At 40.6% G+C, this 14,731-nt stretch overlaps 1 protein-coding gene across 1 annotated transcript in view; it reads right to left on the minus strand.

Moving 5' to 3' along the window:
- Positions 1 to 14,731, minus strand: part of LOC141016433 (disks large homolog 1-like) — a 113,477-nt gene that overhangs the window by 2,300 nt on the left and 96,446 nt on the right. Inside the window, 9 exon segments of the mRNA XM_073490792.1 lie at positions 586 to 636; positions 1,180 to 1,221; positions 4,038 to 4,137; positions 7,838 to 7,904; positions 8,416 to 8,592; positions 11,053 to 11,167; positions 11,398 to 11,500; positions 11,622 to 11,778; positions 13,370 to 13,499. Coding sequence (XP_073346893.1) covers positions 586 to 636; positions 1,180 to 1,221; positions 4,038 to 4,137; positions 7,838 to 7,904; positions 8,416 to 8,592; positions 11,053 to 11,167; positions 11,398 to 11,500; positions 11,622 to 11,778; positions 13,370 to 13,499 — 942 coding nt within the window.

Raw genomic sequence — 14,731 nt, forward strand, 5'->3', positions numbered from 1 at the left:
GGCACATTTTGTAAATTAATAAATACCTACCTATTTATTTTTAACTAAAATTATGATTTTTAATTTATGATGCATTTAATGACAATTTAACTACTGAGCCATTTATTTATTTTTGATTTGGGCAGTTTCAGTCCTCCATATGTAAAGACTGAAGTTAGATTCGCTGGGAAACATTTTTATTTTTAAACATTTATTTGTATTTTTTTCTTATTTCATTTCATATTTTGTCCTTTTTCTTATTTATTTTTCGTCTTGTGTTTGTTTTTATATTGACATATAGTTTGTATTATTAAACAGATATTTTCTGTCTGTTTCTTTGTTTCAGTATTAATTGAGGTACTGAAATATTTTTATGGAAACGTGATTAATGTTAATGTTGATATAATTTAAGTGTTTGTTTTTAAATAATGTGAAGTGTCTGAGTAACATGAAGCTCGACATAAATAAAATATATTTCTATTATTATTTATTGTTCTATTTATAAGTTTATTAATAGTATTTTAAACTTCTGAAGGATCTTAATGTCCTGAAGGCTTCGTCAGTCTGAGAAGGTTAATTATGTTTAACTGACACAAACAAACTCACCTTCCTGCTGAACGACGGGCTCGTAGGACAGAACGTACTCCTCCTGCCCGCCTGCAAACACACAGGACAGCAGTGTGAGGACGACACACACACACACACACACACACACACACACACACACACACACACACACACACACACACACAGGTGGATCACAGGTCTGTTTCTAGTTACGAGCGCTGTGATTAATGTGTGATTGATGTGTGAAACTGATCCTTTCATCAAGGAGACGTCTGGTTTCTTTAATCAGCTTCAGGACTGAAGAGAAACGTCTGTCAGAAACGAGGTCGTCACCTTATCAGTGGGTGTGAGTTTGTTCTGCTAACAGCTGATCTCAGGTCTGGTTCTGAACTCGACCGTGTGTTTTAATGAAAACATTCACTCTCTCTGGTTCCTACACACATCCATGCAGCAGCTTCAAACAGGCAGCGTTCAGGGTCGTTAGCGGGGAGATAAACTGTGTGTGAGGTCATGCTGTGATGGACCAATCAGCAGCCTGTGCTTGTCAGTGAGGGAGTTAGCAGGTCGGTGTTAGTGTTTCCTGTGAATCATCGAGTGAAGCAGGCGGCGTCGACGGCTCGGGGTCACACTTACGGTAGCTACTTTCACTATCGCTGGCGTTAGAGGTCACGTGTTCTGCAATCACAACAAAACACAGAGTCAGCTCGGAGCGCCGCTCTCCCATGATGCTTTGCTCAGAGGACTCGCGGTGTTCGACAGCAGCAGAACGAATCACAGCAACACAAATAATCTCATTTCACTCAGACAGCAAACAGATGAGACCGGAAACAAATCTGAACTTTACAAAACTGCTGCAGGACTTTTAGATCGCTGCATCGTTACTACAGTCAGTTACTGCGAACACATGTTCAACAGGATATTTAGTGATATTGATGAATGACATCACAACGAGCTCAAAGTCTACATGTAAAATTCATGTTCAGTGTTTCCATCACATCAGCTGTTCAAGTCAAACAAACAATTCTGATGATCAATGAATCGTTTCAGTAACTTTTAAGTGTAAATGATTCAAACATCAGCTCAAACGTGAATATTTTCAGTTTTTCTTTGTCGTCCATCTTTATAATCTGAATATCTTTGAGTTCTGATCCGTCTGTCGGACTCAACAAGACTGAAACAGGTTTTTTTACATTTTAAAAGATCAACAACGAATTAAAAAAACATTGGAAAGATTAACTGATCATGAAAAACTGTTAGCTGAAGCTTTAAATAAACAAAAGCCTCAATAATTAATTTAACAACATTACTTCAACTGTCTTGAAATCAGAATTATGTGAACAAATCATCAGGATGAGTCCAATGAAAGTCGATAAAAACACTGAATGTTTCTTAAAGTGCAAAACAGGAGAACAAAGAGGAAAAGTTAACTTACTCTGGTTTATTGTATTTAATGTGGAGATAAATAAGTTAAACAGTTCCTCTCCGTTACTGAGAAATATTTGTGGATGTAATTAATTTAAGTTTAAGCTGGATGAATATTACTGTGAATAATTACTGTGAGGAAACAGAAACATGTCAGAAATCATTCAAACAAAAATAAATAAACTTTGTTCAGTAAAACTCACAAACTGAGACGTGTCGTCAGAATATAAACACAAACTCACTGAACTCAGTTAACTTCTGATGAGAAGCAGAAATATGAGTCTGTCATTCTGATCACATGAACTCAAAATGCTTCCTGGAAATCCTGAAACACTAAGAAGTTGTAAACCTCCCCGAAGGTCCGGGTGGATCTGAGTGGGTCCGGGTGGATCCGGGTGTGATGGAGGACCAGACGAGGTCATACAGAAAACAAGACTTTAACACACGAGAGGTGGAGGAGTGAAAACTGATGGATGTGACAGAGAGTGAAGAGATGGAGCTCCGGCCTGAAAGAGCCTCGACAGCCGATGAAGAAGAAGAAGAAGAAGAAGAAGAAGAAGAAGAAGAAGACGAAGACGAAGAAGAAGACGAAGAAGAAGAAGAGAAGGAGGAAGAAGAACAGGAAGAAGAGGAAGAGGAGGGAGGGGCAGCTCTGAGGCTTTGTGTCCACCAGGAACCAACGAGACAAATGTTATTAAGTTATTAGTTTAGTAAATGAATGAACGAGTCTCTACATGGACACAAGCTTTATCAATGAGGTCATCGTTAAGTGGCTCCTGATCGCCTGTCGTGACAAACAAACTGGATCCAGAGACGAGTCGTCTGTCGGTTCAAAGACCGAGTCAAGAATTAAAACAAACTCACGTTCAGAAAAGCTGCAGCAACAAAATAAAGTTCACGAAGGATTTAAAAAATGTGTTTTTCTTTATTATTGTAGCATAAGATATGATCTTTTTATGTTTGGAGAACATTTTGTGTAAAAATGGGATTTATTAATAGTGTTTCGGTTCAGTTTTGATGCTTTAATCTCTTTAGTTTCTGGGTCGGAGGACAGAAGACGTTCACTGTTCAGACTGTGAACGTCTTCGTTTGTTTTTTATTGTCATTTTTTCCGAAGCCACTAAGAAAATCTTCAGACTGACACACGGGTGCTGGTGGGATAATATAATATGAAGCCAAACTGATTTCACCGACTTGACTTTACAATTGCAGCATCAACAAACTCCAGTGAGGTCGGTGGCTTAAAAGTTGGTTTGAGATCCTCCAATAAAGACAAGAGAAGAAGAACTTTGGATGATTTTACAGTTTCAGACGACGACACGGCTGCAATTTGCAGAGAGGAGAGAAAAGTCTACGAGTCTTAACAGAAATCATCAGGACAGCTGAGCCTCTCTTACACTCACATGTGCAGAAACTACAGTTAGAAACTGTGCAGGTGAGATCTGGTTATCAGCTGAAACTATTTTGTGCATTTAAATTTAAGTTTGTTTCTATATTTGCTCATTTTCTGATTATGTCCGATTAAAAAGAAATAAAGTGTTGGTCATTAACAAGACAACATGGATCCTGGTGGAGACCTGCAGGCTGATGGGAGTGTTTTGGGGGTGAGGGTGAGGGTGAGGTGAGGTGGGGGACACACACTTACTGTGGCCTTTGGATAGCATGTCGTCACTGTTGTCCTGATGTCAGCAGAGCCGAGTGAACAACGAGGAGAAAACAACACAAAGTTACTGAGTTACAGCGACAGACAGAGAGAGCAGAGGGGACGCTGCCGGTGGGCGGGGCTACAGGGCGGCCATTTTGGCTCCAGAGAGGAGGAAGAGGAGGAGGAGGAGGAGCCTTCGCAGCTGATTATTTCAGTCTCCCCTCCTCACTCAAACTATCTGAACCAGTTTTTGATCAGTTCAGTTGTGGTAACACGTGTTTGTTTTTTTTAGCCAGGCCCTGTTGCCATGACAACCAGGCCGCCGCCGCCGCCACCAGCTGACCTCTCTCCCTGTCGCCGACCAATCGCCTCTCAGACAGACAGACTGACAGAGCGCTCACCCCGCCGACGCGCTGGTACTTACGGTCGACATCGCTGGTCTCCTGCTCGCTCGCCTCTTTGCTCTTGTAGAACGGAAACTTTCGGGAAAAGAGGTTCTTTTTACGCTTGTCATTGAGAGACTGCTGAGGAGGAAGAGGAGGAGGAGGAGGAGGAGGAGGAGGAGGAGGAGGAGGAGGGGTGATGGAATAAACAAAACAAAATAAAGAGGAGGAGGAGGAAGAGGGGGAGATGGGAGTCTGATGTCGGTTTGGACAGAATGAGATGCTTTCTGTCTGAGTCAGTGGCTAACGGCTAACAGCTAACAGGCTAAATGTCAGTTAGCAGTCAGACTGAACATGTAGAAATAAAACACCCAGAAGAAACAACACATCTCTGTTACATGATCCTGTTTGTTCTGCCTGTTGCCTGTGACGTCACTCACTCTGCTGACACGTTTACACTCATTAACTCAAGTCGCTTCTAATCTGGAGTTTTAAAAAAAACTTGTACTGCTTTTAAATGCACAATATGTGATTTCTGTCACCAGGGGGCGCTCTAACAAAACAAAACAAAACAAAACAAACGATGTCTGCTGAGTCTGGATCAGAGCCAGATAAACACCTGGAGTCTCATCAGATTCTGTTCTGATCCGGAGACGTTTACAGAACAAAACTCGACACTTCCGGCACAAAAAGGCAAATCAGACGTGACTGAAATAAATTAGTGAAAAAAAAACAGTGTTGTTGAGTTTTCAGCAGAGGTGAGTTTGAGTAAGTATCATTCTAGTTTCTATAATAAGACACAGGAAGCTTTTTGCACCTGTGTTGAAAATGATGAACCACAAATATTTATTTCAGAATATCGATCTGTTCTGTGGAGACTTTTATTCTACAGCTGACAGCAGCAGATGTGAAGACGTTAAACAAAATAAATAACTGCACTGACCACAGAATCAGACGGCTGCTGAAGCTAAACTCAACTTATAAACTGAACCTGTAAGAAGTCCCTGTTGTTCTGAGTGAAGTAGTCCTGTCAGTGTTTCAGAGGCTGCGTTTAACACAGTGACAGTGAAGGCAGCACGTGTCAGACAGAAGCAAGACGAGGAGGAGCTGAACATGCAGAGGACATGCAGAGACAAGCTGAGAGGAGACGATCAGCTGGAGCCCTGACGGAGCCAACGTTTACATCTACACTGATTATAGATCATTAAAGAGCTACACGTCGATACAACCGAACATATATATATATATATATATATTTATATTTACACACACACATTATACCATATATTATATATTGTATATATATAGGATCAAAGTCAAACAACAACTTCTGATAAATCACCTCAGGTCACTTCACTCACATGTATGATGTGTTTCTATAGGACAGTTAGAGCTGTAACGATTAATTGATTAATCGATTAGTTGTCAACTGTTGGATTAATCGCTTCTCTCATAATGGACTCATCGGTTTGAGTCATGAACTCAATTCTCTGATTGATATTTTCTGGTTTCTGACAGTAAACATCTTTGAGTTGTCGACAAAAACAGACACATGAAGACGTCATCGCTGTAGGACGACCGACTCAACTGACGTCTGCGTGAAACAGAATGATTACACTGTTTCTGCTGATCCAACCACTGAACCAGTCACCACCACATCACCAGACTCCCTTAACAAATGTGGTGATTTTAAGAGTTGCTGAGTTAAAACAAACTTTATAACGTAGTGAAACTCTGTCTCTGACAGATTCTGAATCATTGTCTCCTTCTTGTAAATTCAGCATTAAATGAAAACAGTAAGTTGTGTGTTTCCTTGTAGAAAGTGTCAGTTTGTGGCAGCATGGCTGCACCAGCCTGTCTGCTTCTGTGTCTAAAGTGCTAAAGTCTGACCTGCCAACATTTAGCAGCTGTTTGAACACACTGTTTACACTGATTTCACCATTTACACTCAATTTATGAAAGAGGAAACATTTTATTGATGCTAAACATGTCACATTTTACAGATACACTAAACAGTAACCAGTATAGGCGACTTCTTTGTCCCCAGACTCCCTTAACAAATGTGTCAGTTTAGTGAGTTGTTGAGTTGGAGACACTTTATAAACTGTGTGAAACTCTGTCTCTGACTGATTCTGACTTATTTGTTCCTTCTTGTGAATTCAGCAAATGTTCAACATGAACTTCTTTCTGTCTTTGAGTAGAAACATGTGGTCACTCAGGATGGATGTTGATATCAGGTGATATCAAAAACTAGGAGCTAAAAGAGGCTAAAAAGCTCCGTTGCTGTTGCTACCTGACGCTGCTCATTTGATTGTTTATATAAAACATTCATCAGTACAGTTTTTAAATTTCTTCACGAGTCAACAAACAGCTGTTTGCGTCTCTAAACACTCCTGAACCTCAGTATTCATCAGCAGGAGGCGGAGCTAATGACATCATTAGATCACATGCTGCACTTCAATGTTATCCAGCAGGAGAGAGAGAGAGAGAGGGAGGGAGGGGTGAGACAGGTGAGACAGGTGAGTGATGATGAGGAGGAGGAAGGTTTCAGTGAGCAGCAGACAGTCAGACATCAATGTCAAGCGTTTTCTCCGTATGAGGAGGGAGGGAAAGGTCGGGGGGGTCATGCATGTTGTTGTTTTGTTTTTCCTCCCCCATCAGTCTGTGTGTTAGAGGGCGGGACGGCGGGCGGCGCCGGGCGACGCGTGTTAAAGCGACACACGGTTTAAAAGGTGCTGGGGAGGCGCTGCTGCGTTTGGCTGCTGAGACGCTCGAGTGGTGAAGAAGATCAACGACAACATGCTGTTAAGTGGCTGCAGCTGGTTTAAACATTAGTCCAACACTCATTAGTAGGTGGAGCTCGTCTTCAGGTTCATAACACAGGAAGAGAAACTCAGACTAAACTCATGCAGCATGGATCAATACAGGAGCTAATTACAGATCAATACAGTCAATGTTGCTCACATACAGACTACAGGAAAGTCCCATGATGCCTTGTGTTTGTTGTGTTTGTGTCGACAATCAGGTAAAAACACGTGAGGCTCAAACTACAGCCGAGCTGCAGCTTTAATCAATACACGTTCAACTACTCTGATTATTGATTGATGGGTTCGAGTCATTTCTTAAGCAAAAAAGACTCAAACTTCTCTGGCTGCAGCTTCTTAAATGTGAATATATTCTGGTTTCTTTACTTTTCTGAGACCGTTAACTTATGGAGGACTGAAACTGCCAATAAATAAATAAATAAATAAATAAATAAATAAATAAATAAATGAGTAAAAATACCATGAAATGCACCACAAATAATATTAACAATAAATGTAGGAATCAATAATAAATTGTGACATAAATTATATTTCTGTTCTTGCTTCTCTATTTATTTACTTTTGTATTAATTCCCAACTTTTTCATTTGTTTTACCATTTAATTTATTTATTTACATTTTTACATTTTATTTGTTTCTGATAATTAAATACATAAAAGAAGTGCTTAAATTAAAAAATGAATAAATTAACAAAAAAGTGACTATAAGAAAAGGAATGTTAAAGAAAATAGGATTATTCTACTTTTTAAATGTGTTTATTTAAATGTTTATTTATGTTTTTATTTGTGTATTATTTGCAAAATGCAAAGGGAAAAAAATATATAAATAAATCCGGTCCGCTTTACATCAACAGGGTTGGTTCTGACCTCCTCTAATAAATCAGACTGTATAACTGATAAAGTTCTGATAAGAAAACAACAACATGAAAACACCTTCACCCTCTCACGAGGCATCATGGGACTGTGACCAACACTTCTGTTCTACAGCTGCTGCTACCATCAGAAATCACACACTCACCCCTCGGTCTCGAGACTTGGCATTAAACTTCACCGTCTTTAATCTCGCTCTCTCCTTCTTCTCAACCCTGAGGTCGGATAGGACACAAGGTCAAAGGTCAGCAGAGGTCAGGCTTTACTGAAGGTGACACACAAAGAAACTCTGCAGCTGAACTCTTCATCAGAACGAAGTCCTGCTGGAGTTCATCTATAATCAATAACTAATAAATAATAATATCTGTCACACAAACGTCGACTTCCTTCAAAACATCAAATCAAAAAGACGTCCAGCTGCCAAAAATCTGACACATCCTGTTTGTAAGATACAGTGGAAACATCAGGAACCTGGAACTGAACAAGTTCTCCAAGTTTCACTTAAAGGTTTCCGCTGGAGACGAGTCGAGAAACAAAATGTTCCCGACACATCGAGGGACCAAAACTACTGTCGTCTCATTTCTTTGTCTTTTAGTTCAAATCTCACAAAATAAAACAAAATTCTTAAACTCAAAGTTCACATGAAATAAAATCAAGTTTAAAATGTGTGTGTGTGAGTGTGTGTGTGTGTGAGTCCGTGTGTGTGTGTGTGTGTGTGACACTGACCGTCTCTTGCTGGGGATCACTCCCACCTCCTCCACCTCCCCCTGTGACGTCAGCTGTCTGGCCTGCCACCACTCGTCGTCGGAGGCGTTCACCACATGAAGGATGTCTCCGAACTTAAAGTTGAGTCCCTGACTGGGCAGACCCGAGTCCCGGGTCTTATCGTAGTCGAACAGAGCTCTGCAACACACACACACACACACACACACACACACACACACACACACACACACACACACACACGTTAATAAATAATAACATCAAACCTCTGGTTGAGATGTCAAACTGACTGTCTGACCAATTACTGACTGAAGTTAATTAATCAGTTTGTATCAGTTTAATTTGATTCATGTTTTGAAACTGACTAAATATTTTGTCTGACTAATTAAAAATTAAATAATAATTAACAATATTTTTTAAAATCTTGATTCATGCAGCTCAGAAACATCTTCTGTAAATTTATTATGAATCAAACAAGAAATGTAGTTTTAAGAAATAAATTAGAGGAACTGATACAATTTAATAAGCTTAATGAGAGAATTTTATAATTACTTTTTTAAATACAAAATAAATATTAAAGCTGCAAGCAGCGATGAACGGGCCCTCGCAGTCCACGCGGGTCGGGGCGTGCTGCTGTCGTTACATGCTGCTGTCGGGGCTTGTTCATGCAACAACTTCCATAGAGGAATCAAAACTGAAGGCAGTGAAGCTGTCATTTCGCCATGTAGCAATAAAAGCGCCACCTATTGGTCGATTTGCACGAAATTTTGTAGAAATGCTCATCGTGCCATGGAACACAAGTGCCAAAAGTTTTGTGTTCATCGGACTGTATTTCATCAAGATACACAAGAATGTCTGTTTGACCACAATGCGCAGGAAATTGTTGTTTTATATTTTGGCCGTTCTGTGGACTAGCACATTTCTTTTAATAACTTTTTGTCAGGAGGGTCCAGAGATGCTGCGTGCAAAGTTTGGTGCAAATTGGAGAAAGTGCCTGGGAGGAGTTCGAAAAAGTAGGTTTGCGACATTTGGCGAATTTGCAAATGGAAATTCAGTGCGAACGTGGGCGTGGCCTACATCACACGGTTCGGCTGTATTCAGGGAACATATAGATATAATGTTTAACAATGTGCACCATATTATGTGGGAGTAATTAGCAAAAAATGTTTTTTCTTGATAATAGCGCCACCTGCTGGTGATTTTTGGTGTGTGAGTTACAGATGCCAGTCTATACCACCCCAATCAGTTTCATATCCATAGGTGTTATGGTGTGGGCACAGTGCCAATTATAAAATGAAACTGCCACCAGAGCGCCATCTTGTGTCAGATCGGTAACACCTTCGTGAGTTGTCCTCAGGAGGCCATTGGCAATCAGTGTACCAAGTTTTGTGTTAATCCGACCAACCGATGTCGAGATATAAAATACTTCAATTTAAACAGCGCCACCTAGGGGACATGGGCTAAGATTTTGCACAGAGCCTTAGGGGCTCATGGGGAAGTAGTATCCTGAGTTTCACGTCATTTGGACACACCAATGTGGAGATATGCAACACTTCCTGTTGTGACCCGAATCCACAGGAAGTTGTTATTTAATAACTTGAGTATTCTTTGGCGTATCAAAATTCTTTTAATAACTTTTTGTCAGAAAGGTCCACAGATGCTGTGTGCAAAGTTTTTTGCAAATCGGTGAAATTGCCTGGGAGGAGTTCGAAAAAGTAGGTTTGCGACATTTCGCGAGCTAGCGAAAAAAAACGGTAGGCGGAAATGGGCGTGGCCTATATCAGGAGATTCAGCAAGATTCACTGAACGCGTGGATATAAGGTTTTTGAATGTGCGACAAAGTGTGTGGGAGTTATTAGCCAAAACACACTTTCCTTGATTATAGCGCCACCTAGTGCTGAAAATTCACAATGACAACAGATTATAAAATTTTTCGCCAGGCCTAATGTGTTTGCCAAATAAAATCGCGTTTTCATACATGTTCAGGCAGTGAAAAATGCGATCATTTCGGCCTAAAAATAATAATAAGAATCACTACAATTACAATAGGGACCTCGCAGGTTCCCTGCTCGGGCCCTAATAATACATAATAAATAATTGCATTATAAATATATTTTGGTTAACTTTGATTCATGCAGATGAGTCAAAGTTTTAAAAATCTTAATTTTTTTATTAATATTGACTGAAAATTGTATTTGATGAATTAAAATAAGATAATAATAAAAAGAAAAAATATATTTTAATTAATAACATAAAAAGAATATTGATATACTCAGATCAGAAACATTTCTTGTATCATTAATCAAACAATAATTTAGCTTTAAAGTAATTAATTAAGATCTTCAGTCAATTTTATATTTTTCCTCTCTTGTGATTTGTTTATTTTCATTTTGTTTTATTTTATAAATGAAACAAATTTATAAAAATTGATAAAAACTAAAGATTTAAAAACGAATTTCGTCCTTTATAAAAGAGACAAATAAAATGTCATGAACACAAAAATCATTTGACAATAATTAGTATTTCTTAATGTCTTGTTCTTTTTGTCCACTTTGAGCCTCCATACACAGCCTCCTCACACACTGACAGCTCTGCTCTGCTGTTGAACCAGTGTCTCTCCCAGGTGAGCTGATATCTCACCTGACGTACAGCGACCTCTTCTGACTCGTCCGCAAAGATCCAGAACCAGAACTGATGCTGCTGTTCATCATCTGCTCTCTCAGGTCGTGGATCTTCGCCTCAAACCGACTGTACTCTGCACAGGAACAGCGAACAGGTGAACAAACATCAAACACAAGAACTTCTCAAGAACTTCCTCATGACTGAAAGCTGATTTAAAGAGGCCGGTTCTGTGTTCTGACCCATCACAGTAATGGACTGAATCAGTCCTGAAGTCTCTGTGACAACCCTCTGACCCCCATCAGTGCTGGTGGACATGTCTGATAATCATGTGACGGGTGCAGCAGGTGTGTCCAGGTGTCTCACCCTCTGGTCTGTAGTGGGCGATGATGGTCACCGTCTGCCCGGCGTTCTTCAGGGCGGCGGCGGCCTGTTCGTGGGTGGCGTTACGGAGGTCCACGCCGTTCACCTGGAGACGAACACACGAGTGTGTTAGGGACATTAAACAGCACGCTTTCATGACAGCTGCACAGGTGATCTCCACGTGTGTGTGTGTTTGTGTGTGTGTGTGTGTGTGTGTGCACACGTACGGAGACGAGTCTGTCTCCTTTCCTCAGCTCTCCACAGAGGTCCGCTGGTCCTCCAGCGAGGATGAAGGAGATGAAGATCCCCTCTCCGTCCTCACCGCCCACGATGTTGAAGCCCAGTCCTGTCGCTCCTCTGTGCAGCACCACCTTCCTGGGCTCCCTGTTGGACCACACAGCTGTCAATCATCCTGACGTCACGTGACCTCACACACAGCTGTCAATCATCCTGACGTCACGTGACCTCACACACAGCTGTCAATCATCCTGACGTCACGTGACCTCACACACAGCTGTCAATCATCCTGACGTCACGTGACCTCAGACCGATGACAGACGCTCAGGTGAACTCTCCATCTACCAGATGACTCAGATCATAACGTCACATTTGTGCTGCTGAGTCGTTTCTTTCAGAAAACAACACGACTGAAGACTTTTCACTGCTGCAGTCTGTATTTATATTTGTTTATATTTAGCTTTTAAACTCACAAAACTGTGTGTGTGTGTGTGTGTGTGGGTGCAGGTTTGAACCAGCAGAGGGCGATACTGACGGGGACACAGCACCGCTGAGACGCCATCATGAAACTTCACCAGTTGTTTTCTGACATTAACACGATTGTTTTTAGTATCAAGTATTCTAATAATTTATGTTTAACTATTTTAATGAGGCATTATCTAATTAAATATCTGTTTAAATGTCCAGAACAGAAATCTGAACTAAAATAAACTTAAATGTGTGTTTTGGACATTTTCTAGTCTGACAGAAAACATGTTAAAAACTGACCCGAGAGTAAATTTAATCGGCAGTAAAATCTTCTTACTGTTATATTTACTGTTCGTTTGGTTCTTAAACTGTAAACAATTATTTCCTGTCTGCAAAATGAAAATGTCGTCTTCACCTAAAGAATCCTGCTCGGTACATTTCTGTCTCACAAAACTTTAAAGACAACATTTAAGACTGAAAACTGCAAAAATCAAGAATAGATAAAAAAATAAATAAAAAAAAGCTCAATAAATGAATTAATATGAAAATAAATGCACCAAACTTTCACATTATATTATGTAGGCATTAATCAATTTATAAAATGCAACATAAATTTATATTTTTAATTTTATATTTTCTTTAATTTCTAAAATCTTTCAGTTTTTTAAAATATATTTTGTTCTTTTTAAATGTAGTTATTTATGTTTTTATGTCTGTATTTTTTTTCCCTTTGCATTTTGCAAAATAAATAAACATAAATAAATACGTATATAAATAAATTCAAAACATAGACCTTCACTCAGTAGAGCGCATACCTCCGCCACGGCCCATAACAATTACCAGATCTGTTCATTATTCACTGAGAAATTAATGAAAATGTCTAAAAACGCTCGCAAAGTTAAATAAAGTGGGAGAAAATCCTGAATCCGTCCGTTTATCTGGAAGTTAATGAGTCTGTTCTGTCCAGTCATTTTTGTGTGATTCTTCTGACAAACCAACAAACAAACAAACCAACAAGCTTGAACTAAACATGACCTCGTTGGCAGAGCTGATGAATAAATCAATAAGTAAAAAGGTAAAACAAATGAGAAAGTAAATATCGTGACACATTTTATAAATTAATTAATGCCGACATGTTGCTCTTGTTATTTTGGCAGCTTCAGTCCTCCGCAGGTTTAACGTGTATATAAATATCCTGTATCTGCACTAAAGTATCAGTCAGGTTTTACTTAATGATCCCCATCACTGTGTCTGGTGCGTTCGTCCTCACCGGGTGACGTCGTCGTCTCCCAGCATGCTCTTGGGGGTCGGGGAGTAGCGTCCCGAGGATGCTGGCGGCGGGAGGGGCTGACTCAGGAAGCTGGGGGGGCTGATATGGTTCTCCATGTGCTGCGAGTACGCTGAAACAGACACAGAGAGGACGGGACCGTCAGAGTCCAGGTTCTCCTTCGATGAAGCTTCACGGAACAAAAACAAGATGAAGTTTGAATTAAAAGACGATAAAAACTGTGGAGTAAAAACAGGTTCTGGTCCGGACTCGCTCTGAGCAGCAGCCTGTGTTTCAGCCTCCGCTCCTCTGACAGGACACCTGCTCAGACCCTCCTCTACACTCACCTGTCGGGCTCCTGTTACCGTCTGATTGGACGAGGCCAGGAGCCTCTGGGGGGGTCGTAAACTAAACTAGAGAGAAACTAAACCTGGTCTCATCAGACTGATGATGCCGTCTGTGGAAACATCTCAGGATCATCATCTGACTTTAAACTGACTCACAGACGGAGTTCATTCTGTACAACGTCCTGATTTTACAGGATCGGTTCAGCTTTTACTAAACAAAATCCTCTGGTGGAGACGACCGCTGAGAGAAGCGGTCCAAAGCTCCGCTGCTAGCTGTGTAAACACCAACACACTCCTGCTAGTCCAGCTAGCTGCACGGCTAACTGAGCTAATACGCCAACAGTAGCTACAGATTATGGCTGTATAAAAAGAATAGAGTTAGCAACAATTAGCATTGATTCTGGTGATATGTTGCCCACATTTGTGGGCAATTTTTACGTACTGCACCTTTAATAATGAGAGTAATTGTTTGTGGCAGGCTGACAGAGTTTATATCTTCACGTCACACAACAATCAGAGCTGAACGTCGCCACGGATTTTCCAAAACGATTCAATTCTGATTCAGTTTGTGATTTTTCAGTCATAGTTCCAGTTTTGACTGACGTCTCTTCACCTGTCTGAAGTTTGACACAGATGAACATCATCAGAGAGCAGAGGACATCATCAGAGTGACCACGAGGAAACAAAACAAGATGCTCGCTCTAAAACTGACTGGACGTATTTCAGCCTTCTGAGTCTGAAGATCCAAAGTTTTAGATGTTTGTGAGCGACGCGGGACGACAGATTCGAGGAGGTAAATCTGTTCACTGTGACACCTGCAGCAGAGGATGACGGGGCAGCAGAGGATGATGGGACGGCCGGCTGCATCATAACAACAACTACGTCCTCCATGTTTGTTTCTAAGCCGCCACGACGGAGCGAGAATCATTTCTCCTTCATGACCTCCGGCTCTGATCTTTGCCGTCACTGTGGCAGGACATCATTAGACATATTACCCCCCCGTCCTCCAGTGTTGCTG

This window comes from Pagrus major, chromosome 21 (assembly GCF_040436345.1).
Source record: "Pagrus major chromosome 21, Pma_NU_1.0".
NCBI lineage: Eukaryota > Metazoa > Chordata > Actinopteri > Spariformes > Sparidae > Pagrus > Pagrus major.